The 26,535-nt window shown below is 44.5% G+C and overlaps 1 protein-coding gene across 1 annotated transcript; it reads left to right on the top strand.

The window, feature by feature from the left end:
• The first annotated feature begins 805 nt into the window (after positions 1-805).
• Positions 806-25,666, top strand: PRPF6 (pre-mRNA processing factor 6). The gene is made up of 21 exons (XM_027646083.1): positions 806-961; positions 1,835-2,003; positions 3,458-3,576; positions 4,063-4,141; positions 4,781-4,957; positions 5,778-5,933; positions 6,390-6,484; positions 7,212-7,368; positions 7,579-7,741; positions 10,533-10,651; positions 11,319-11,537; positions 12,818-12,940; positions 13,789-13,910; positions 15,039-15,177; positions 16,347-16,466; positions 17,695-17,871; positions 18,663-18,796; positions 19,290-19,381; positions 21,403-21,517; positions 23,519-23,645; positions 24,413-25,666. The coding sequence occupies exons 1-21, from the start codon at positions 891-893 to the stop codon at positions 24,563-24,565; spliced, it is 2,826 nt and encodes a 941-aa protein (XP_027501884.1). The 5' UTR covers positions 806-890; the 3' UTR covers positions 24,566-25,666.
• Positions 25,667-26,535: the final 869 nt, after the last annotated feature.

The following is a 26,535-nucleotide window of genomic DNA, read 5'->3' as shown; positions in this document are numbered from 1 at the left end:
TCTCTGTCATGGGCATGGTTTCAGGGTCACCTGGAGACTTTCCAGGTGGCAGATAATTAATCCTGGCACCAGCTGTGGGTGGGTAGGAGAAACCTGCCCGGTGCTCTGGCTGGGGAAACCAAGGCAGGAGCTCCTGGGACAGGCTCAAGTCTCTTGGGAAGATGGATGAGCAGAGGTGGTCAATCCATGCACCCCAAGGGGCTGGACCCGTGCTCCCTGTCCCCTTGGGACACCTTGGTCCCTTGGCACTGCCATCCCTGCTGTCACCACACAGCAAAGATGACGGTGAGAGACTCCAGGCTGGTGAAGGAATGAACAGAAAACCTGCTCCTGCTCCCAGAGATAATTTTTCTTGGGAATCGTTAGTGGGAGGGATGTGGAGGGAGGGGGGAAGTGAAGCTCACGAGTTCCATGATAGCACAGCTTCAGCATCCCCATCCTCAGCCCCATCATTCCCATCACCTTCATCACCTTCATACACACCATTGCCATCCACACCATCCTAATGTCCACCTTTCCCAATATCCCCATCCTTATCATCCCTGTCTCCACCATCCTCATCATTCCCATCCCCATCCTTATCATTCCTACCCCCATCATTCCCATAATTCCCAATATCCCCATCCTTATCATCCCCATCTCCACCATCCCCATCATTCCCATCCCGCAACATTCCCATATCATTGTCACCATCCTCACCAAGGCTCGGGACCGCCCGGGCGCCAGGGGGCGCACTACTCCTCGGCGGGAGCGGAAGTGCCGCTCTGCCCTCGCGGGCGGACCCGCCTGCTCCCGCCGCCGCTTCCGCCGCCACCGCCGCCGCTTCCCGGTTGCCTCCGTCGGCCCCTTTCCACTCTCACCTCGTCGCACCCACCACCGGCACCGGCACCATGAACAAGAAGAAGAAGCCGTTCCTGGGCATGCCCGCGCCCCTGGGCTACGTGCCAGGGCTGGGCCGCGGGTGAGACGCCGCCCTGGCCTGGACTGGGCCTTCCCCGGCCCGGTTCCCTGACGCCTGTCTGGGTGTCCCCGTCCCTTCCCCACCCGTCCCGTCCCCTCTTTAGCTGGACGGGTTTGTGTTTAAAAGCGAGCCCGGCCCCGGGGATGAGGCCCCGGGTGCTCCAAACGCCGCTGCTGGGAAGGGTTTGTGTTCCTCCCCATTCTGTGCCCGTGGGGCCCTCTGCAACACCATCAAACGGGGGGTGTCTGTGCAGGGAGCATTGAGGAGGGTTTCATGGGTGCTGGGGCCGCCTTTGGTGGGGCTGGGGTGTCCTGTGGTGGAGGTGAGTTCTGTTTGTGTCCCGCGATTTGTTTGTGCCCTCACCTGGGGAGGTCCTGCCGGCTGTGCCCGGGAGCTGCTGCCAGGCGAGTGTGGGGTTTCAGAGGAGCCCCAGTGGCCCGATCCCTGCACCCAGACCCTCCTGTAGTGCCTGGCAGCCTGCAGGGCCAGCTGCTCACTGTGTCTAACACAGCTTACGAGTGAAGCATCGTCTGGGTGCAGGATGGCAGAGCAGTGAGCCGGGTGGTTGCAGTGTCCTTGTGGATGAGGTTCTCCCTGTAAAAGGTTGCCCAGAGAAGCTGTGCCTGCCCCATCCCTGGAAGTGTCCAAGGCTGGGTTGAACTGTGCTTGGAGCAACCTTGTCTAGTGGAAGGTGTCCCTGCCCATGGCAGGGGGTGAGCCGTGAGGTCCTTTCCAACCCGAAGCACTCCATGATCCTAAGGACATTTTCCCCCCCAGACTTCATGGGCGATGTTCTCCCTTGCCTGTTCCAGGCGGTGGCTGTGACAGGCTGGGGTTGCCATGAGCTGAGCAGCCGCTGGTTTGTCCCCCCAGAGCCACGGGTTTCACCACCCGCTCCGACATTGGCCCTGCCCGTGATGCCAACGACCCCGTGGACGACCGGCACGCGCCGCCCGGGAAGAGGACGGTGGGGGACCAGATGAAGAAGAACCAGACGGCCGATGACGACGACGAGGACCTGAACGACACCAACTACGACGAGGTGACGACCTTTGCATCAGCCTGCACCTGGTTTTCCCCAAGTGCAAGAGGAGTCCCCTGAGCTCCCTGCCCTTGGCTGAGCCTCCAAGGCCAGAATTTCCTGTAGTTTGCAGCCAGCATTTTCCTTATTTTCTTATGCATTTATTGAGACCTCAGTGCACACAGTGTTGTGGTGCTTACAGGGTTTTGTTGTGGCCTTGCTCCATGTACTGGGGTCTAATATCTATACAGATAGATATCTGTATATTATCTATCTAGATAGATAATTTTCTATACAGTTTATAAAATTATATATATTGTGTATGATATATATATAAAAATATGATACATATATATAAAGAAACATACATAATATATATAAAATATATAACTTACATATAAATATATACTATATAATATATAACATAATAATATAGGATATATATTATATTCTATGTATATATATTATATTTATCTTATTAATCTATACAGATTTTTAATTATCTATACAGATAAAAATTTTCTGTATAATTGATACAATTATATATTTTATATATAAAATATATGTGTATTTTATATATAAAATATATATGTATATATTATATATTATATATTATATATTATGTATTATATATTATATGTTATATATTGTATATTATGTATTATATATTATGTATTATATATTATATTAATTTCCTGTGTAATTTACATTTATTTTATTAATCTAATTATACAGATAAAAATTTTCTATATAATTTATACAATTATATATTTTATATATAAAATATATATGTATTTTATATATTATATATTATATTAATTTTCTGTATAATTTACATTTATTTTATTAATCTGATTATCTTTACAGATTTTAATTATCTATACAGAGCCCTGAGAATCTTGGGAAAAGGCCCATAAATAAAAATTAGTTGATGTATTTTTTGAAATCTAAGCTTTTATACCTTGACAAGGTTGGACTTTGATGATCTTGGAGGTCCTTTTCAACATAAAGGATTCTGTGAAGTGTATTTGTCCTTATGAGGCCTGTGTAGTCTTCCTGTGTTTAGATCCCTCTTTGCTTAGTTGAATGTTGTGATATTCTTTCTGTTTGCTTTCGCTGGTTTAGAAAGAAAAAGTGGTTAATGGAAGAAAATGGCTTTTCTATCCTGGGATCTCATTTATTGCTTAATAGAAGCAATTTTGAAGGAGAAGCTGTTTTGAAAGAGTAGCAATTTTGAGAGAGAAGCAATTTTGAAGCAGTTTTGCTTCAAATGGTGTGGGAGAATAAAAACTTGGGGTGGTAGAAGAAAGCTGCTTTTATTCAGGGCTGTGTTAGTCTGATGCAGTGTTGTCAGAAGTAGCCTGCTCGTGCAGTTCCGGTACTCGGAGTGACTGGTGGGCAGTAGCAGGGACATAACAGGAGCTTTAAAATGCCTTTTTTTCCTGGTTTCTCTCTCTCTCTCTCCAAATTCACAGTTCAATGGCTATGCTGGGAGCCTGTTCTCAAGTGGTCCCTATGAGAAAGATGATGAGGAAGCAGATGCTATTTATGCAGCTTTGGATAAGAGGATGGATGAACGCAGGAAAGAGAGAAGGTAGGATAAGCTACAGCACTGGGATGAGGTGTTTTCTGGTTAATTTAGGCTATTTTGCAGCAGCTGCTTTGAGAGTGGATGTGGTTGAGTTACTTCACTGTAGTTAATTAAGTCTCTGTAGTTCATTAAGATGGTGTGGGGAGATGCTGACTGACTGGTTTTGACGTGTCAGGAGCTGCACAGTGCACTGGACATTGTTAAAAGAGTCGTGTAATGCCCTGTAAACAGTGGGTGTTACTTGTAAAACTCACTACCTGATCTACAGGTAAGAGGAGATTAAAGACTGAAGTTCCCTTGGTTGGAGATGTCTGTTTTTACACTTTAATATTGTCTGATAAGGCATCTGTCATAATGTTGATAATCACAGCTTGGAAAAAATGCCCTTTTATAACTCTGATCAAACACAGTTTTCTGTATTAGCAGCACTTTGATTAAAGACTTGCCAAGTGTTACTTTGAGCATAACCTCAGTTCTCCTTTTCCTAAGGGAACAACGAGAAAAAGAGGAAATAGAGAAATACCGTATGGAACGACCCAAAATTCAGCAGCAGTTCTCAGACTTGAAAGTAAGGACAAAAAATGTCTGAAATGTGACTTTTTATGAGATATGAGAGGTGGCTCTATGTTCCTTTGTGTGTATGTGTGTTTCTTTGCTCAGATCTTGTGTGTTGGCAAACAAGTACTTTGTTATTCTCCAGACTAGAATTAATTTGTGTTGGAATTCATCCTGTTCTTGTGGATACACAAGGTAGTGAAATTCCTACAAATTTTGATACTGGGCTTTTGTTTTGTGCTTTATTGAAGATGTTACACTTCTGGTTTTGGGGGACTAATAACTTCTTGGCATTGGAGGAGTCACTGAGCAGGATCTCCTGCCTCTAAATCTTCTTTTAAATAAAATGTATTGTTCAAGCTGCTGTCTGATGATTAGTAATAAACCATTCAATGCTGGAGGCATTAGGATTAATCTGAATGCTTGTAGCACTGAATTTAATAACAAAATTGATTTGGAATCTCGATCTGGACTAAAACCAAATTCTAATTAAAGGCATCTAATTCTTTTGTACATCGGATTAGAAAAAAATCTGACCTTTAAGTCTTTAATTGATCTTGAGTTATTTCAAGAATATAAATCTATTAAGGAGTTAGAGCAGTTAAAAAGAAATTTCTACAGCAAATACTGACGACAACTCCTGTTTGAACAGCGGAAATTAGCAGAGGTTACAGAAGAGGAGTGGCTGAGTATTCCAGAGGTTGGAGACGCCAGGAACAAGCGTCAGAGGAATCCCCGTTATGAGAAGCTGACTCCTGTCCCTGACAGCTTCTTTGCAAAGCATTTGCAGTCAGGGGAGAACCACACTACTGTGGACCCACGTCAGACAGTGAGTACACAGCAAACCTGGGGCAGCCATGGTCAAATTTTAAGTTAGAGATGAGGGTTAAACGGAGAGTTGGGAAAAAAAAGCTACTTGACCAAAAAACTTGGTGTGGTTTGTGAGTCTGTCAAAGGAATTCTGGATGTTAAACTCCTGTGCTTGCTGGAGCCTTTCAGTGCACACTCATTGCCAGAGAAAATGTGAGGATAGGCAGGGAGAGCCTGGTTTTTGGGCTAAAAATGAAATGTTTGAAAGAAAGTGTTCATTTTCATTTCCTCTGGCTGTGGAATGGTGATAGGGAGTTTTGGTGAGTGTAACCAGTGTCTGTTTCTGTTACATCAACATCCTGGCAAAAATGGAACAGAAAATAAAGTTTGGTTTCACCTAATGGTTTGCTCACCCCTGGAGCAATTGTGTCAAAAATTATTTGCTATGCAAAATAATTGAATTACGTGACAATTAAGTAGTTTAGCTTGTTGCTCCTGTGGTCATAGTTACAGGAGCAGCTGACTGGCCCTGAACTGGTTCCCTGGTGTCCATGGGATATTCTTGTTTAAATGTGCTAGGTTTAGATGCCTGTGCTTGAATTTTTCAATTTCTTGTTGCTTATTTCACTGACTTGACTAAACCTGAGTAATTACCTACAGATTTGCAAATCCTATATGAGAAATGTTTTGTGATCCAGCGAAGCCATTTCAGAAGTACTTGTGTGGGTTTGGCATCTCTGTCCTGCAGCTGTTGGGGAAGAGCAGATCAGTCAATAGCCTGAATTATTTTTGAAATCTCAAAGATCTTTTAGGAATGAATTTCTCACTCTTGTTTTTAGCAATTTGGAGGATTGAATACTCCATATCCAGGGGGTCTGAATACTCCATACCCAGGAGGAATGACACCAGGCTTAATGACACCTGGGACAGGTGAACTGGATATGAGGAAGATTGGCCAAGCCAGAAACACCTTGATGGATATGAGACTAAGCCAGGTAAGGATGTGGGAAGGTAGGATCTGGAATAGCTGGGATGGATGTTGTGCTGCTATTTAAGCCCTGGTTTTAGAAGACCCAAGAACAGCTGACCTGTGGAATAATTTTGTATGTCTTCTCCCCCGATCTCATGCCTTCAACACAAGTAGAATTTCCTTAGAAGTAACAGTTTGTCCCTGGAATTCTTGGTCATTATGGGAGAACAGACTGCCTGGTTATACCACAGGTGGACTTAAGGCAAACAGCACAGGTGGTGTTACCAAGGAAGCATCTCCTCCATCCTGTACAGGGATGCAGGACAAGCTGCTGAAAAATATTACTCTTAAATCACTGACTTCTGTTCTTTTTCATTGATTTTCCCATCTAAATGTGGTTTATACTAAAAAGAAGGGCTTTCCAGTGTTTAGTGTGTGGGGCTGAGTGGTCATTTCAGTAGCTCTAACTTGACTTTCCCAGGTGTCGGACTCTGTGAGTGGCCAGACTGTAGTGGATCCAAAAGGATATTTGACAGACTTGAATTCAATGATTCCCACGCACGGAGGAGATATCAAGTAAGTTTAAGAAGGATTAACAGATTTATCCTCTTAGTAGTGGCAGTGATCCTGCATATAAATGGGAATCTATCTGAGCGGGTGCTTTCAGCTGGCATTTAATTTGTAAGAGATGCCAGGTGAGTTTTTGAGGATGAATTCTTTTAACATGAGATCTGGTGTAGTCTTTAAGCTGAGGTGTTTAGCATCTGACCTGGATGCATCAATTGTGGGGATTGTTTCCGTTCTATCCCTATTTCCATGCCAGAGTAATGGCAGTGTGTGGCTGCCTGCCAACCAGGAAATAACCTGGTTAATTGTACCTGTGTGCTGATAATTTAGGCTTGATTGAAAACCTCTGAAAACCTCTTTAACCTGAAGTTTGACACGTGTTTCATAAAGAATTGCCATTTAAGTCAAAGTGATATGTGCAAACGCTGATCCTAATTCTTGACTTACATCAACACTTGGGCTCATGAGCTTCCAACTGCAAGTGCCCAGCTGTAATTCCCAAAAATCTTATTTAAGTACTTAACTGGTTGTCACTGATTTCTCTGTGTTAATGTGTGTCTGAAAGCTTGTTTTGGTAGAATGTAGTTTGTGTCACCAATGTGGAAACATTTGAGGTCACAGTTACTGTGTGTGTGAGCGTGGCTGTGAAGAACTGGCTGGAAAGCACTTAGTGGTTCAGGAGAATTGTTTAATGGTGTGCTGAAGATTTTCCTGCCTGTCTTTCCTCCTCCTTTAGTGATATCAAGAAAGCCCGTTTGCTCCTGAAATCTGTCCGAGAGACCAATCCTCATCACCCACCAGCCTGGATAGCATCAGCCCGGCTGGAGGAGGTCACTGGCAAACTCCAGGTGGCTCGAAACCTCATCATGAAAGGAACAGAGATGTGCCCCAAGGTCAGAATCGCTTTGCTTCCCTGCTGTTCCTGGCAGGATAGTAGGAAAAGGTTGTGGTTAATGAGCAGCAGAACCTCTGTTAAGCTTGATTCAGGCCGTGTCTGACACAGCTTCGCTGTCTGCAGTGTTACAAAACACCTATTTAGCCAGAAGCTCTGATTTTATATTCTTGTTCTGATGTAAAGGAAGACTGGTTGTTTTTCCTGACAGAGTGAAGATGTTTGGTTAGAAGCTGCTCGGCTTCAGCCTGGGGATACAGCCAAGGCTGTTGTGGCCCAGGCTGTCCGCCACCTTCCACAGTCTGTCCGGATCTATATCAGAGCAGCAGAGCTGGAGACAGATATCCGTGCCAAGAAACGTGTCCTTAGGAAAGGTGAGAGCTCCTGCGGGGTCAGGGGATGAAGCCTGAGAACTGCACTGTTTGTATTGCACTGTAAGTTGTTCAAGATGTGTCCATAAATTTAAGTGCTTTTCTTGCTTCCTTGGGGGAAATACAGTTGCTAATGTGGGCCTTAATGGTGGAACTTCCTGCTATTGAGTTAGAGTAGAGGATAGTAAAACATCCTTCAGCAGAAAGCTGTTGTTACTGAACAGTTCCAAAATGACATTTCACGCACCAAAACCAATTCCAGCTTGATCAAAGTTAGGGAAGTAGATGAAAGCAATTAAAAAAAGATGCTCTAGGGGAAAAAAGGGTATTTTAGCTGTCACCTTGTGATGCTTTTTGGAAAAGATATGGACTGTGAGTTCCAACTTGCTTGTAGCCTGTTAGAGACCACAGTGGTTCCTGCTGGATGAGCTTTAGAGGCCTTGGGGCTCTTATGTTGCTGAGCCTGGTGGTCTGGGGGCTTTGTTCTGTGTTCCTGAGAAACAACCTTTCTCTGTGGTGCTTACCTGAAACCTTACATCTTCTCTTGCATTGCACTTGGAGTTTTTCTCCTTTCATGGAATTCTTTAACAGTAGTTTCTGTTTTCCTGAACTCATATCTTCCTCACGGGTTTATAGTATGAGTTCTTTGATTACTTGAAGTAGCTTGTATCAGTAGGGATTAGATCCTTCGTGACTATTGAATTGTATCAATTGCATCTCCTGACTTTAATCTAGACAGGGAAAAGGGTCTGGATTTAATGCATTCACTAAATCATTGTGAAGCAGTCATTGTTGATTGGCTTGGTTTCAAAGGAATCAACTGGACACCTCTGGTGAAATGACATCTTACTACATGTGGACTAAAGGTACTTCAAGGTTCCTGGGTTTGAAGTTGCAAGAGTTCAGATATTGACTGTTCAGTATCTTCTTGAATTTCCATTGGCTCAGCAGTGCAATGTGCTGTGAAGTGCCACTCCACTGACACTGTGTGTCCTTCTCAGGAACAATCATAGGTGCTGAACAGAAAAACACTTTTACAGGAGCAGAAATAGACCTGTGAGTCCAGCTGAGGTATGGGAGAATCTTGTGTGAGAGCAGTGACTTGCCCACTAAGTACTGAGCTTTGCTTCAGACATGGTATTTGCAAGGAGAAAAACATCTTGCTTCAGTTTTTGGAACCACCTACTTAATCTCTGCTAAAAGCTGTTAGTGGAATGGAACAGGATTTATCATTCTCTTCCCAGTTTCTGCTTGCTAACAGCTTCACAGTGCTCCTCTGCTGCCTAGGGAACATCAGTAATGTGGTGCTTGGAGCTGTTTGTATATCCAGCCTTAAATAAGTGGCAGTATAACCCATTATTTCTTCTAAAATAAAAAAGCCTGACAGCCAGATAATGTCACTGAAGTGTGACCTTTCATAACACGTTTCTCCTTTCTACTGGCTCTGTGCATTCCTGCCATCCAGCAGAACCTCTGGAGTTTTTAAAACCTCAGTCTGACTGGGGAGCCTGCAAGCTGAGTGGTTCAAATGCATCTTGAGGTCTAAAAATCGAATGCTGTATTTATGAAAACATGTTCTGTCCTGCAGAGTGATGCTTTCAGCTCTTGGAAGCTGACATTATTCACTTAACTTCTTCGGGAAAATCTCCTGCTGCTGCAGACTCTGAGACAAATGGTTAATGCCCGAATCCTCGGTGCACACTGCTTGTAAATCTGTTTGTGCAGAGCTGGGATGTGCTCTGAGCTGAGGCTCAGCAGTGTGCCTCTGCCTTTGCAGCAATGCTTCAAGGAACAACCTTGCCTAGGAGCCCAGCTAGTTTCAAAGTAGATTTAGATGCCTTTTCCCACCCGTTTTTGTGTCCCTGTGATTGTGCTTTATTGAAGGAGGATGTGCTCAGCCCTCTGTTGCTATGGCACACTTGTGTACAGTCACCATGGAAGCAGGGAAACTAATGCTGCAATGCAGCTGATACCAGTGGTCTAGGGTGCAAACTGTAGTGACAAAAGGCTAAAAAAGCATTTGGTTTCTCAATCTCTCTTTAAGATATGAGGGTGGAAAGGAATGTGCTGAGTGAAGTTGTTGTTTAATGTCTCAGACAGCACATGCAGGACAGGCTGCAGAGAATGCAGTTCTACCAGCAGTAGCTAACTCTTGGACAAGATTAAGGAAGCCTCAAGGAATCCTAATTAGATGAAGTCCATATTGGATTACTGGAAGCACACTTTGTACTCATGGCTTAGGGTGTTAGTGTCAGCAATACCTCTAAGTTTTTGTGCATCCTTGTTTTATTTTTGCAGCAGGAACCTGAGCTGGGGTCCATTAAGCTGCCAGGAGATGCCTACAGAAAAACTAAATTGTGAGGGGATGATTTCAACATCTAAGAAATGAGGTTGTGGTGTTACTTAGTGTTGAAGGTGCTCCTTTTTTATAGAGGCAGAGCCAGCATGTTAAGCTGCCTGATTTTGAAGATCCTCATGTGCTCATTTGCTGGAGCTGGAGGCTTTGTTCAGCCAGGTGTTTTACTGAGGAGGATGCAATTACAGCTTATGCAGCGAAAAAGCCCTTGGCTTTCCAAAACCTGTTTCCAATTAAAATGATTAAGTGTTTTATTTTCTGTTTTTTAAATTCTCATTGTGGAAACAAGAGCCAATATAAGCAAAGTTCCTTCCCTTCTCTCTTTCAGGAAATTTCATCTGAAATAGGACAAATCCTTTAGTATATCATCTTTAAAAAACACAGCTCTCTTTGATAAACTACTTTATCGTGACTGACATAATTGTTTTGCCTCTCTAGCCCTTGAGCACGTTCCAAATTCGGTGCGTTTGTGGAAAGCAGCCGTGGAGCTGGAGGAGCCTGAGGATGCCAGGATCATGCTGAGCCGGGCTGTGGAGTGCTGTCCAACCAGTGTTGAAGTGAGTTTAAAAAAAGTGAAATAAAGAAGCCCCTACACACCACTTGGGGCTGGCAGTAGAGCTCTGCAAACAAAAGGCAGGGTGAGGTGCAGTGTTTCTCCACACAAGGTTTTCTACCACACGCTTCACACTGCAGCGGGAAGGATGTGATGAGTAGTGGACTGTGCTTTTTTTCTCCAGAGTTAATTGTCTGGTGGTCATTACATGGCTCATTTTCCTGTGTAATTGTTAGGTTAGTCAAGGCAGTGCACAGCTGTGCCTGCTGTAGGCACCGAGCCACGTTCACATTCGTGTGTGGTGCCTCGACAGTTGCGAAAACACGCGAACACGGAGCCTGGGGAATCTAAAAGTTGCTCGTTTCTGAAATGCTGAACCAGGGTGTTAAATTCAGCTGTTTGAGAGGTGATGTGAACAGAATATAGGAGTGCAGCAGCCCAGCAGTTGGAGATGACATCTAGAGGTGATCAGGACTGAGCTTTAAGAGCAGCAGTAGCCTGTTTCTACTGTCCTCCACTGGTATTCCGCAGCCTGCTTGTAGTGCTTGAGGACTGTTGCCAACCAGTAGCAAACAGCATGAAGCTGCTTATCTCTGTGGGCTGACGCTGCCATACGGCAGCCTTGTCATCTCCTTGTTCTCATCTCAAGTACATCTTTTGTTGCTCTGCAGCTGTGGCTCGCGCTGGCAAGACTGGAGACATATGAGAATGCTCGTAAAGTCCTTAACAAAGCCCGGGAGAATATTCCGACGGATCGTCACATCTGGATCACTGCTGCCAAACTGGAGGAAGCCAATGGAAACACCCAGATGGTGGAGAAAATCATTGACAGAGCCATCACATCTCTTAGGGCTAATGGTGTGGAAATCAACAGAGAGCAGTGGATACAGGTATGTGCTTGGTCTTGAAGGCCCATGGGAGCCCTTCAGGTTCTGTTTTGAAGGTGGGTGTTGTGGGGCAGAGTAGTTTTGCACCTGGCTTATCAGTGGAGTTCCCTGTGAAGATACAAGAGATGAGACTAGGAAGCTGTGTAGGGTCAAGGCCATAAGTGATACCCTGGAGTAACACCATATGTGTTTTGTTGAAAAATGTCTGGTTTACTTCTGTCTTGGAAGATAAGCAACTTCAAGTTGAAGCAGATGCTGCCTTAAGTAGGACAGAGGCTTAAAGCCTCCAGTAAAGGATTTAGGTATCTTTTGCATATGTCTCTTTTGGCTTAAAAGGTATTTGTTTGCCCCAGAAGTCTTTGTCAGATAGTGTTGTGAGAAGTCAATACAAATGCTGCATTTGCAGCATGTAGGAAATACTCTCTTAGTCCTGTACTGAACCTCTTTTCTCCTGAGTATGTCCTTGAGCTTAAGTCTTTAAAGAAGTTTCCTACTAAGATCACTTACAGTGGGTCAAGGCAGCACAATCTTTGCACACTGCTTAAGAGCATTGATAATAATATTACTAGAAGAATTCTAACTTTCTTTACAGCAGTAAAATAAAGGTTAATTTCAACTTCTCTGTAAAAAAACCCACCAGCACATCGTTGTCTTCTCGAGTTCCTTCTCAGTACTAGAACTGTTCCATTTCTGTTATCTGATCAGAGGTCTTTCCAACAAGTTTAAGCAAGACATGCTTGGCTTTCTGAAAGCTTTGTGTGTCAGGAAACTCCACTTTCTCATACATGCTCTGTTGAGAGAGCCTTTGCACCTTTGATTTAACTCTGGTTGAGGGGATACTCATTTAAATTCATTTACTGCTTAGCCCATATTGAAGCTTAACAGTTAAAGCTGCAGGAAGGTCAGTAGTTTTGATGTTAAAATACTTCCTGGTGAAATTTTTGCACTCTTTTATTGGCCAGGTCCCTGCTTGGCTCAGCACAGGATTGTGGAGCTGTAAGAAGAGACTTTTGGGGCTGGAGAGGTCACACATTGTCACACTTATTCCTTTTCAGTGGATGCAGTTGATGTGTTCTGTTTCTTAACCAACTTCTGAATGACTCTGTGTACAGCTCCAGCACCTTTTCACGGGTGCAGGCTCCTACTTTGTGTCCAGATGTGTTTGAGTAATAAAATTTTTGTGCTGTGGCCCCGACCCACAATGTCTCTGTGTTTGTGCCTGAGGAGTTGCCACTGCAGCATTTAACTTCTTGTACTGAGCAGGGTTTTACTCTTGTTTCTAGGATGCTGAGGAATGTGATAAAGCTGGGAGTGTGGCCACGTGCCAGGCGATCATGCGAGCTGTGATCGGGATTGGGATTGAGGAAGAAGATCGGAAACATACCTGGATGGAAGATGCAGACAGTGTATGTCCAGCTGTGATGCTGGTTTTTGTTGCTCTTGTCTGTTTTGTTGTGGGTTTTGTGTTTTTTAATTAGAGGAAATTGAACTGGAACCTGGGAAATGGCTTTTTCAGTGAAAGTGGATGTGATTCCCACACCACCTGCCTGCCTTTGGCCACTTTGTGCCTCAGGAAATTATTGGATTATAGAGCTTTATTCAGATTTGAATTTTTACTAATCAAAAAGTTGACATTCAGATAGATTGTTTACTGGTTTTGGTGTGGTTTTCTTTTGTGGGTGTCTGACATCAACAGAGATTGAAGTCTGAGTAAAGGAGCTGGGAGTTGAGTTTGAGGCCTAAACATTGTAGCTCAAGAGTTAATGTAAGACTGGGAGGGGGTAAAACTTTTACCAGGCTTTCTTTGCTTTAGGGGAATAGTTCGAACATGTGCTAAAAACTAAATCATATTTCAGCATGAGAAATGTCCAACTTCACTGGCCTTGAATTGGGCTCTGAGCAGTGGGGGGCACATTCTGTGGTGCTTAGGGTTTTGCCTGTGAAATAACAAAATGAAGTGCAAACATGAGAGCCTTTCCAATGCCTTACTAATGTTTCAAACTGGCCTGTGTGTGTCAGTCCCACTGAAAGGCCAGGGATACTTGTGCTCTGTAGAGGGATGCTCAGAAATTCCTTTCCTGCTTCCTTTTAAAAAGCTGATAGTAAGTGTTCTGTTCTCTATAATACCCCAATTCATGGATTACACTGAGTTAGTGAGTTCTGTGCTGAATTATGCATGTGTAATTCCTTCTTGCTCTCGATTCCACTGCACCCCTCCCCTAAGCTGACTTAGTTCTGATCTGTTTTCCTTTAGTGTGTTGCTCATAATGCCCTGGAGTGTGCCCGAGCAATTTATGCTTATGCCTTGCAAGTTTTCCCGAGCAAGAAGAGTGTGTGGCTGCGAGCAGCTTACTTTGAGAAGAACCATGGAACCAGGTACGTGTGCTGCATAATCCCTGCGTGGAGGGGTTCATCCTTGTGACAGGGTGAGAGGCTGGGGAGGAAGGGAGGTGACAAGATGATCCCTGAAGTGCTGTCTTGCACGAATTAGTGCAGCTGGTGGAAACTTGCTGAGGTTGTTTGCAGGTCTGACCTTCTTTGTTATTGTTGTGCTCAGAACATCATTAGGTTTTATGAAGTCATAAAATGGTTTTTTGGCAACAGGGATTACTTGGTAAAAATAGCTCTGAATAGGCAAGGTAGGAACAGTCATCTTTGAGAAGGCTTTTCTAGAAAAGTATGGGGATACAAATCACCTAATGTGTTTTATTTAATTTTCATAGATAAACTGCTTCATTACTGAAGTTGTCCAAGCATCTCTGGCATTTTCTGATTAAACATACTGTGAATGTGTATCACATCCTGAATTAAGATTGATGTTACACTGTCACAGCTCAGGCTCTTTTCAAAGTTTATTCATAAAGCTTTACATGTCAGAAGCTTTCTGCCCAAAGTTTAGAAGAAAGCAAACAATCTCTGCAGTAGACCACTTACACATGTGGAATCATCCTTATTAAAGCCAACAAGGCTGTAGTGTGGAAGTGACTGCAGATGCTGAATTCTGCCTCATTCAAGCCTTTTTTCAATTGGGAACAAACACACCTTTGCTTTTGATGTTGTTCTCCCATGTTTCCCAGTGGTGGCTGGCTTTTAAGCCCCATGTTCTCCCTGTAAAGTATATTTTCCAGAGGAGAAAAAAATAAGTTCAGTAAGATCGGACCAGCTTCATCTAATAACTCTGAAAAACTGCCTGTCTCAGTTTCTACTAAGGTTTGTTAAACAGAATGGCTCTTTCCAAGAGAAAGGAGCAGTTTATGTGAGGGCTCTTTCCACAGACTCTGTCAGGCAAAGGTGTCTGAACAATGAGCCGTTTGTGGAGTGCTGATTTCAGAACCCTTGTGAAAAAAGACCCCACCCTTTCCCTGTTATGAAACAACTTATCAAAGTTTACAGCGTTGGACTTTGCAACAATATTTATAACATTGAGCGATAGTGAAATTGGTGTGCAAGATCTCGCCTTTGGCAGTACCTGGAGGGATTGTAACTTGCTCTTTCTTGTCTCAGGGAATCCTTGGAGGCTCTTTTGCAGAGAGCTGTTGCTCACTGTCCCAAAGCAGAAGTGCTGTGGCTCATGGGAGCCAAATCCAAGTGGCTGGCGGGAGATGTGCCAGCAGCCAGAAGCATTTTGGCCCTGGCTTTCCAGGTGGGTCTGTTAGATGTGTCAGATGGTGTTAAGTGTGACAGGTAAAGAATACAGAGGAGTCTTCTTCTGTCAACACCTGATTCCTGCTGCCTTTCAAAATGGTGGAGACTTCCGCTGTTCTTTGTTTATGTGACAAAATGTTCTCCTGTAAAATAGCAGCAAGCTGGAAGACTGTGTTCCTACTCTATTAGTAGTACCACACCAGGTTCTGAGTTGGAACAGGTTGCCCAGAGAAGTTGTGGCTGCCCCATTCCTGAAGGTCTTCAAGGCCAGGTTGGATTGGAGCTCTGAGCAGCCTGACCTAGTGAGTGGCATCCCTGCCCATGGCAGAGGGGTTGGCATGAGATGATCTTCAAGGTCTCTTTCAACCCACACCATTTTATGATTATATGAGTTTGCAAACCATCAGTTTTACTACCATGGCTCCCACCAACCCCACTCATGGATCAGAATCCCCTTGTCTTGGGTCACCTCAGGGAAAGGGTTGGGGTCTGCCCTAATTAATGAGGTCACTGTATTACTTTTGGTTTAGACCAAACCCACTAATCCAATGCAAAATGAAGGGAATTGTCTGCTCAATGCTGTAAGAAAGATAGGCAGAGCAGTTCTGCCCATGGGAATTAGGCTTAGAATCTTAAGTGATAGCAAAGAAAAGTGACAGGTCTTGAGATGGAAGGTAAAACGTATTTAGTTCCTGAATTTGTTCTTGGTGCTCTTTGTTACCATCCTGAAAAGTTCTTGACATGGATGCCACTGAAATGACTTTTATTGGAGGAGCTTTCACAGACCTCAGTGGGGAATTCAAGCTGCATTTTTTTTTTTGCTTGGGGTAATAAAATGAGGGTCTCATTGTGGCAGACCCTGTGATGTTTTCAGTATTTAAACTGGAAGTTCAGAAGATCAAGCATTAATTCTTTTCAACAATTGAGAAGCATCCAGCTTCCAAACTGGCATACATCTTTGTGTTGCCCATCTGTTTTGGAGAATTTCTATAAACTTCAAAGGTCAAAGAAGACTGGGAGGAGCTTGAACTGAAAAAAAAAAATAAATAAAAAATCCTACTGTGGATTGACAAAGCTCTGATTTCAATTTTAATCTGGATCAAACGAAGGATTAAATCTGCTGTTGATTCACTGTGTGCATTTGTCTGTCATTTTGTGTTCTTGCAGGCCAACCCCAACAGCGAGGAGATCTGGCTCGCTGCCGTGAAGCTCGAGTCGGAGAACAATGAGTATGAAAGAGCGAGGAGGCTGCTGGCAAAAGCTCGCAGCAGTGCCCCCACAGCAAGGGTAAGGACATGGGGAGGGTGGAGAGGCTCAGGCCACTTGGCCACGGGGGATTTGGGACGGAAGGAGGAGTTCCTTCAGTTCTGTGGCCTTAGGGATTGACCATGTGGCTCCCTGCCACTGCCTTTTGGGCCGTGTGGCCGCTTCGCTGAGCGCTTCTCTGGCGGATTGCAACACACGGTCGTGGCATGATGGGAAAAGAAGGCTAGGATAAAGTGAAGGGTTTCAATTTGTTTTTTACACAAATGGCAAAAGTCAGGAAATTCCCAGTTTACAGCTGTTTGTATAATGACTGTGTTGCATAAAAGCACTCTTGGGAAAAAAAGAGAGAGAAAATACTTTCACAGAAGACTCACTTATGCTTGTACTAAAGTCAGCTCTGGGGCGGTTTGGTGTTTAAACCTACACTCTTGTGTTTATCTCCAGTTACCTCTGGTATGATAAACTTTGTCGATTTTCAGCTCTTCATACAAAAGCATTTTAACTTGTCCAAGTAAAAGAAAAATTAGTTTGATCTTTGTCCTCTGTTTCCCTCAGTTGGTGCTTCATCCTAGATATTTTAAACTGCCCTCTTTCTCTCTTGTCAGCCAGGGAGCTTCTGCAGCTGGGGCAGAAGCTCTGGTCTCAGACTTGATGCCTCTCTTGCAAGGTCGTGGTGGGGGCAGTTTGGGAATGGGAAGGACAGGGATCAAAGAGTAGTGAGAGAGCCTTGAGTCTATAATGCATTTCTCACAGCTGTGTCTTCCCTTCACAGCCCAAAGGAAGGCTTTGGGGGTCAAAAAAATAGATGTACCAGTTTGTAATGAGCAGGACAACAGTTACAGCCTGAAGCCATAAGTAGGAATATGTGGTTTTGGTAGCTTGGATCTGAGATCAGACTGTGCTGATAAATCAGGCTCGAATTTGTTAATTGGTTGTGCTCTTTGTACAGATATTATTCCTTCAACCCAAACCATTCTATGATTCTGTGATGTTGCAAATGCCAGCTCTATGCAAATGTGAGATAGAGGTTGATCATACTGTTTCAACTCCTTTAATTTTTGCATTTACCTTTCTCTTTGTTATCTGTTCCCACTGTTATTTAACCCTGATATTTTTATTTTTATTTTACTTCAAACTGTAGCTAATCAGTAACATTCTAATGAATGTATGAAAGTGGGAACCCACTGCTTTGACAGACTAATGGTTTTTCAGTGGCTGCTGGTGTTAAACAGCTCTAGTTTGCTCCCAGGTCTTCATGAAGTCTGTGAAGTTGGAATGGGTGCTTGGGAACATTGCTGCAGCCCAGGAGCTGTGTGAGGAAGCCCTGAAGCACTATGAGGACTTCCCCAAACTGTGGATGATGAAAGGACAAATTGAGGAACAAAAAGAGCTGGTAGAGAAAGCACGGGAGGCTTATAATCAAGGGGTAAGATGGATGTTACTGCAGATTTGCTTTGTGCTTCTGGTGTGGAGATATGTCTGTCTTTGAATCCAAATGGAGAGCCAAAAAGATGATTTCTGTTCTTTCTATCATTGGTTAAAACTGTAAAAAAAAAAAAAAATTAGGACCTGGAAATAAGAAGCAAGAATTTCTCTTATCCATTATCCATGTGCAAAATTCACTTTCTTGCTTGAGTTTTCTGTATGCCTGAGTCCTCTCAGGTAGGAAGAAAGGGAAAAAAGGGATTGCACAGTAATTCTCTAAGACCTGTAAAGACTAAAAGCAGAACTCCTAAAAGAAAATCCTCCTCACCTGCTCTTAGATACACACAGTGAAAGGAGGTGACCTACAGAGCACTCCTGTCTCTTTTAAATGGTAATTGGTGTCCTTGGATATGAATGCTCAAAGTCAGACAACCATCAAAGTAATTTGGACGCAGGTTTCTGCCAGAGTCGGTATTTTAATTACTTCCTGCACACTCTGCTGTGGTTTGGGGATGTGTGAGAGCCTCTCTCTCCAGAAGCACAGATTTAAGGGAGGTTTGTTCTTTCTCTTGGTGCTGGGATAGCTCAGTCAGGCTTAATGTTGACCCAGTTGTTTTGGATACAGGATAAACCTGACTTCTGTGCTGTAAGACTAATTGGAGAAATTTGAGTAACAACTTTGTTTCTCTTCTTCTAAACTCTCCAGGAGGACATAGGGAGGGAATTTCTTTGCTATAAGGGTGATAATATTCTTTTCAAATCTACCTATTACCATACTTTTTTTTTAAACAGCTGAAGAAATGCCCCCATTCCATACCCCTGTGGCTTCTGCTGTCCAGGCTGGAGGAGAAAGTTGGGCAGTTGACTAGAGCAAGAGCCATCTTGGAAAAGTCTCGCCTGAAGAATCCGAAAAATCCAGATCTCTGGTGAGTTGTGTGGAGATTAACTGAATTTGGGCTAAAAATTTAATGCATTCTCCAGGCCAGCTATTTCACATCTGCTCAGCCATTTGAGCCTGGAAGTTATGACCATGCCCATCCTGGAGTTTCTTCCGGACTAACAACTTCCCTGAGCAGACCTTTCACCAAGCAGAAATGCTTTGGTGATCCTGGCTATTGTGTAGCTACTCTGAGGATTTGGGGGTTAGTTTTCTCCTTTACTGATAGTTGTAGTGCACAAAGCTTGCAAACCCAGGGCTATTTCTTTTCTGTTACAGTCCCCTTTTCAGATTGTTTTTGATCTGAACCATTATAGAATAAAAGTCACGTTTATTTTTAGATGGGAGAGGAATGGGAAGATGTCAGTCACCTACACTTATTCGGAATATGGGCAGATGTTTGCAGTTTCCAGTGACTCACAGTTTGTTTCTCCCTAGTGAATATGTTGTCATAAATATCATCAGAGTCTCTTCCCTCCCAGGTTGGAGTCTGTGCGACTGGAGTACCGAGCTGGGCTGAAGAACATTGCAAACACTCTGATGGCCAAGGCATTGCAAGAGTGCCCCAATTCGGGTGAGCTGGATCTCATTTCTACCTTAAACATGGTTGTTTTGCCCAGCTGATAGAGACACATCTTTTCCTGAGATGTCCTTTCTGGCCAGATCTCAAAATATGGTGTTTCAGAGAGGTGTCAGCCACCCTTCTACAAAGGAGATGTTGAGGGTTTTTGTGAGTAATCACACTTGCTTTGTGCTGTCTCACACCAGAGAGGTCACAGGTTGTGTTGTTCCATTTTTTCTGCAGTATCCAGTGTATTATTACATCTGTGGTCCACAGTTTGTCCCCAGGTCTCCTGTGAAAGCATCTTTGGATACAGGCTAGTTTTTCTCTGAAGCTGGTAGAAGTCTGCCAAGGTTTAAAATTAAAGAAAGACACTTGAGTGTTTGTAGCTAGGAAGTTCAGTGGAAAAGGAATGGTGTTTTCCCTGTCTCCTGGGAGTACAGCTGGCCTTAGGAGATTCCCAGTTGCCAGTTTGCCTGTGCTGGTTGCACCACTGTGAGTTTAATAACTTGTGGTGGCAGCAAATTTCAGTTGTAGTCATAATCAGGGGATCATGTACCATAAAGGTTCAGTCCTGGGTTTTGATTATTTTAGCTCATGTAAGAAGAGGCTAATAGGTCATATAATGTAAGTCAGTTGGTTCTAACCAGCAGTGGAAGCATTTGCCTTTTGGGATGGGAGGAGAAAGTGCCAAATGTTTCCCTGTTTTGGGGGAGAATTGGAGGAGGACTTAATTATTTAAACATGTTGACACCTTTGGGGAGATGTCACATAACTACAAATTGTAGTAACTTACTGCAGGGCAAGCCGGCTTAGCTTGCCTTCAGGCTGGGTTTTGAAAGGTGTTTAATTGATGGCTGCCTAATCCCAGTGAAATAATAGGGAATTAAGTGACTTTTATGACATGATAAACTCATTGCAAGCTGCTCTCCATGCGAGTGGGTCACCCAAAGCACCACCCAAACCCTGCTTTGTTTTGTGAATGACCTAATGCTTAATGAGTGTTTGCCACCGCAGGCTCTTTTACAGATCTTGCCTGTTGCTATGGAAATGGGCAGCAGGATCTCAGTTTTTGTTTAAAAAAATTGCTTCCAACTTTATCTTAAACCTCAACAAGAGAATTGAAGCTTGCAGGAGTTGGCTGGTTGGCCACCTGCAGACATGTAAACCAGGGGTTTGTGTCCATTGATTGCTGAATTGATTCCTCATGGCTTATGGCTGATGTGGACAGGCTGTACAAAGAGTAAAATTGAAATGTAGTGGTGTTTGTGATCCTATATATAAAGAGCAAGAAGAGGAGAGTTCCCCTCCAGTCTATCACTGCAGTCATCAAAGCTCACGTGTGTTCCCATGGTGCCGTTTATGGGAAGCGAGAGCACTTTGAAAGAGTCCTGGCAGACACCAGCTCTCAGGCTTTGCTTTGAAGTGATCAGGTGTGGCTGGCTGACATGAGAAACTGCAGATTTCATGCTCTCCTGAGCATATTTCCTTCCTTGCTTTTGGGAGTGACAGGAGCTAGGGATTAAACCCACCTTTCCTGGACATACTCTGTCCTTCATCAGTGTGTGCAGAGCCAGCATCAATAAGACTGTGGGGCTGTCCAGCATCTTTGAAACTGCTCCCAAACTGTACTTTGCACCTTTTGGGACTTCTGCCACTTCAGTTTCCTGTTCAGACAGATGGATACCTTTCCCTTTGGAAACACAGGTTTGCCCTTCCTCTTCCAGAGTTTGTAGCGTCTCACACTTTTCACTCAGTGAAAAGCCTGAGCTCTGGGTTAGGCAGTGCTGGAGCTGCAGGAGTTATGGCACTGAGACCTTCAGAGCTGAAGGTCCAGCATTGTGCACGCAGGAGCTAAAAATTCAGAGTACTGAGTGAAGGGTCTTTGTGGAAAGAGGGATCTGGGATGAGGTTGGGTGTGGATAACCACCAGGGTGGAGGCCATAGTGCTGTTTGTGTTAGAGAGCACTGATGGCAGAGTGGGGAGGGTTAATCTCTAACACTAAACAATCTTTCTACTTGACTTGATTAAGGAATCCTGTGGTCAGAGGCGATTTTCCTTGAAGCGCGACCGCAACGGAAGACCAAGAGTGTGGATGCTCTCAAGAAGTGTGAACATGACCCACATGTCCTGTTGGCTGTGGCCAAGTGAGTTCCTGTGCTTGATGCAGTAAAAATATCCATGTCTGTGTGTGCCTGCATCCAGGATGAATCACTGCACTCCAGCACAGCCATGTGATCCTGGCTGCAGCAGCTCTAATAAGTCCCAAAGCAAGGAGCAGCTCTCGAGCTGTCTCCTAGTAACTGTGCAAATCTCTCCCTTGATTCCAAGTGGGGGATGTCAGCCCTGCCCTCGGGCTCTTCTGGTGGGTATGGGACTGGCACAGACAATAATACACTCACACAGAGCCCTTTGCCAGTGCAGGGTATTGGCACCCTGCAGACTGCTTTCTTTCTGTCCCTTGAAAGGGATTTCATTGTGCTGTCAGGTGAACTAGGCTTAATTAAGTGGTTTAGGATGTGATTGAAGTATTTATGAAAATAAGGACATTTTTTTTTTGCTGGTTATTTTTCAAGTTTTATGTGACTGTGTATTTTTCATCTTTTCTCTCTATCCTAGATTCTGTCAGGTGTTTTTTTTTTTTAATTCTGAGTTAGATTCTGTGCTGCTCCTGAATTTCTGCCATGTCAGTGTTCTTCAGTTGTGGCCCTTCCCAGAATTCAAACCACCAGCCATTCTGTAGTTTGCTTCTCTGAAATGGGAAAATGATCTACTAGGATTTGTCTTCTTGTCTAGATTGAGTTGTGAGGCTTCCAGTGATGAAAACCCACTATCAGAATTGACTCTTGCCATATCCTTCCTGCTCTGATGTGTGAACAGCTCTGCAGCAGCCGTGATGGGAACAAACTTAACTTTTCTCTCTTTGTGAAAAGCGGAAGAGGTTAAAGCAGGAGGCATTTTGCTCAAAGTTGCCCAATTCTTTCACAACTCTATTTTATAGCCAAAGAAAACTGTAGGATACACTCCAGTGACTGCAACACTGGGTTCTGCCAGATCCTGACAGCTGACTTGTTCAGCTTTAGCAGCAAGTGAGAAAAATGTTAACTTTTGCTTTATGGAAACTGCTCCCAGGCCCCTTCTGGTGCAACCTCAGGCAGTTTAACAGCTAATCCCAACATAAACAGCTTCCACCTCCCATCACGACTTGCCTGTAGGTACAGAATGTCACACATCTGTGAAAAACTTTTGGTAAATATATTGCTGAAAATGGCCACTGCTTGCAGGTGTTAAGCCTCTGCTATCATTGTTCGTGCTCTTTTAAATGACAGTTTATTTAACACGGAACAATCAAGAGTATTATAGGGCTTAAAAACAATCACATAAGCTGTATAATTTTATGACTGGCTAAGCTCTTTATGAGGGCTGGCTGATTTGATAAAGACCTTATAGCTCAAATGAACTCTTTAATGCAAAGGAGTGAAACCAAGAGACTCAGCTGGTTCCAGTACTGGGGAGAAATTTCAGTGTTCACCCAGTGCCTGGATGAAATGGCAGCAGTGGGGCAGGTGCCAGGCTGGGGTTTGAGGGCAGAAGCTCCATGCTCATCTTTCCTTGGAAAGTGGGGCTGGCAAGGCAGGTCTGCTCCACTGGAGCAGGCTGTGTGGGTGTGAGTGTGTGACCACACAGCAGGCAATTACCAGCTTCCTGAAGTTATTTAATTGTTAGATGCTAAAACTGACTTGAAATGCTAAGAAATTGGAGGAGTGGGAATAGATGTAGGCATGTGATGCTGTCCTTTTCCACACCAAATCTGGAACAGCAGAATTAAAGCCATTGAGTTAGGAAAGGTTGAGCTCAGTAATGCTTCCCCTCTCAGGAGAGTCTTTCTCTGCCCGGGGCTAAGTTATCCTCTAAGTTATTCTGCTTCACTGCTGGGCAGTGAAGAGGAAGTGCTGGCTGTTCTTTTCAGTCCTCTCATCACTTCTCAGTGTCAGGATGGCCCACAGATGCCTAAAAATCTGCTGTTTCCTTGTGGAGAGAGCAAAAAATTGGAATAGTCGTAGAACCTTTAGGTTGGAGTGCTTGTGGGTTGGCATCTTCCTCTAAAGTGAGGCTGTTTGTCAACTCCCTTTTGCTTTTCCCAACAGGCTTTTCTGGAGTGAGCGTAAAATAACCAAGGCCAGAGAGTGGTTCCACCGGACAGTGAAGATCGACTCGGACCTGGGGGATGCCTGGGCATTCTTTTACAAATTTGAGCTCCAGCACGGCACAGAGGTGAGTGTGTGCCTGGGAACAGGGAAGTCAGCAGCAATCCCTGGCTGATGTGGGTTGCCCAGCCCTGGTATTGCTGTGGTGCTGGGCTGAGCATGCTGCTGCTGCCTGCGTGGTCACAGGTGAGGCTGGCTGTCACGCCTGGTCATGAATGAGCATGAACAGGCCTGTGTGGTGGCTTTTAAAAGGTGCTGTCAGTAGCTGAGCTGTCTTTCAGGCTGCTTTGCTCTCTGCAGTCATGCTGGCTTGTGCAAAAATCTCTGAAATCAATCTTCCTCCTGTAAAACACAGCCTTGCTCGGAGGAGATTGTGCTGGAATTGTGATGCTGGGTTTGTGTAACTGGTGCTGTTTCTCCCAAGTGTCAAGTGCAGGTTGCGTGTGAGCACAGCCAGAGGAACAGCCTGTTCTGATCTCTTAGGGTAGTTTTTACTGCCTGATATTCCTGAAATGATGGGGGTGTTTATCTTCTGACTTCAGAGAGACCTCTCACTTGACAGAGCTCCTGCAGGCAGTAACGCACAGGAAGTTTCTGCTGCAGTTTCTCTGCTGTAGCCAAAACTTGCTGGGCTGTAACTTGACCAGTTTGTTCAGCCAGGCAGGAGAGTTGCTTCTTCTGAATTTTGACTGGGGCTTCCATATTGCCTTTGAAAATAACAGGCCCCAAACCCCACCATAAGCTTTGGAAGAGTATTTGAATCAGGAGGGCTGTTAAATTTCTGGTTCCATGCTAGAATAAACCAGGACAAACCATCGTTTCTCTTCCCTGTAGGAACAACAAGAAGAGGTGAGGAAGCGCTGTGAGAACGCCGAACCTCGCCACGGAGAGCTCTGGTGTGATGTCTCCAAGGACATAGAGAATTGGCAGAAAAAGATCGGAGAGATTCTCGTGCTTGTGGCAGCCAAGCTTAAAAATACCTTCTAGAGTGTGCTGGCTCCAGCTGCCTCAGTGGACTCTGTAGGACTTCCCTGCTTGTGGTGCTTTGGTCCTCACAGGAGCATGGATTTTGGAGAACAGGAGATGGGTGATGATACGAAGGAGCTTTCTCCCAGAAGGAACAGCTCCTTCCTTCTTCCCTCAGCATGGCCATCAGCTTCTGCAGCACATCAGAGCATTGTTGCTGGTATCACGTAGGAGACACAAGCAGTCTTGTGAGCCTCTGTTGGCGATTCCGTGTTGATTTCCAATTTCTCCCCTGCAAACACAAGCTTTAATTAGCGCTTGTATGGATTCTGGTATGTGGCAGTCCCTCTGCTCTCGGCCCTGGCATGTGTTCCCTGTCCCCCTTTAGTGTTTGGCCCATCTGAGGCTGGTTCCTTGTCAGCAGATCTGGATTGTTGCTGTTGGAATACACTGAGTGTTCTTGAAGGAGATGAGTGGAGTTTGGGGACCAGCCCAGCAGCACCAGGAAAGGTCTGGGCTGGTTCCTCTTCTTTAGCTCGGTATCCTCTGCTGACAAGCTGCCACACAGCTCTGAGATGTTCCTCCAAACTGAGCAGCTGGAGCATTTTGTCATATTCAAAAGCGTATTTTTAGACAACTTTTCCTCAATTTTTAAATGTAAATGATAAACCTTACTCTTTTAGGTGTCTGAGTTCATTAAGCACAGTTTTAAAGTAACAAGGCAAAACCCAGCAATCCTTGAAAGCCCTTTGAAGGAAGAACCTTTATTTAGAGTTGTTGGGAGACTGTGAGCTGTTGCACAGCCTGTGGTTGAGGGGTGGGAGATGGCTCTCTTCAAGTGCAGATGGAAAAAAGTGAACTCATTAGAGGGAAAGCTTTGTGTTTGGGACCCTTTATACACTGTCTTCAATTTTCTACACTTGTGATCTGTACTGTTTCTACCCCAAACCCCTGACTTTCTTGTGATCATAGAATGAGAAGCTGTACTGTCTTACATGTGAGGATATAGCAGCAGTATCCGGGTCTGTGGATGTGTGTTATCCCATGTATTTAGTTGGAGGAGAAACTCCCTTATTACTTGTTGGAAAATATGTATAAAATACAGCTTGTTTTTTTTGTTTCCTTCTGTTCTCTTTGAGCGTGGTCTCGCCCTTTGACTCTGACTGGGAAGAGTGGGTCTGATAGCAGAAACCTTTGGACTTATCAGGCTCCCACCACTCTGGGAAGGTGGCTGCCAGTGGTGGCTGCACCAGACTGGGCTGCAGCCTTTTGCCAAAACGGAGATACCCGTCTCTTAACGCTGGAGCAGAAACGGTTGGTCTGGAAGCAAAAGCCTGTTTTTCTTTGGGTCCATGACGGAAACTCTTGTGCTTTCTTTGGAATAGCTGGTGAAAGGGTGTAGATCACGGATGTCCTGTGGAATTGTAGTTCTCCAAAGGTGAGTGAGAGGCAGTGGGAGTTGAGAGACTCTTGCTCAGGGATTTTGTGCCATCACTGTCATCCTGGTGAGTGGGATCATAGAGAGTGGAGGAGAGTTTGGGAAGGAGAACGGAGATGATGTGAGGAGAGGGTAGACATAGGAAGGGAACGTGACAGGACAAGGATTCAAGACTGAGGCACAAACTGCAGGATAAAAGCAAGTTTAAGAGTAGTTTTCAATGTGTGCTGTCCTTCAACCCCTTGTGTTCCTCACACAGGGGCTGTATTCTGCTGCTCTGGGAAGGCAGTATGGCATTCTGATTCCTGGTGTAGTGTTGTGCTGGGGAAAGCTGGGTGCCTGTGGTGCATAATTCCCTCTGCCCAGCCCTACTGTTGGTTGGTGGCTGCAACGTTGGGATGGGAAAGGGCTTTTCTTGCTGGAGAGATTCCTTACTTGTGTTGGGAGCATCTCCCTCAAGCCAGATACAATGTGTGTGCCCACCACTGGGATCCACATGCTTCTCCTGCCACTTGCTTAGGTGGCTGCACCACATCCTGTAAGGACTTGCTGG

This window comes from Corapipo altera, unplaced genomic scaffold (genome assembly GCF_003945725.1).
Source record: "Corapipo altera isolate COAL_440 unplaced genomic scaffold, ASM394572v1 64, whole genome shotgun sequence".
Lineage (NCBI taxonomy): Eukaryota > Metazoa > Chordata > Aves > Passeriformes > Pipridae > Corapipo > Corapipo altera.
This window is presented reverse-complemented; position numbering and strand designations above follow the sequence as displayed.

Coding starts and splice junctions, on each gene's coding strand:
- PRPF6 (XM_027646083.1), top strand. CDS start 891: ATGAACAAGAAGAAGAAGCCGTTCCTGGGCATGCCCGCGCCCCTGGGC. Junction 17,872..18,662: donor GGGAGGCTTATAATCAAGGG/GTAAGATGGATG, acceptor TTTTTTAAACAG/CTGAAGAAATGCCCCCATTC. Junction 18,797..19,289: donor CCGAAAAATCCAGATCTCTG/GTGAGTTGTGTG, acceptor CTTCCCTCCCAG/GTTGGAGTCTGTGCGACTGG.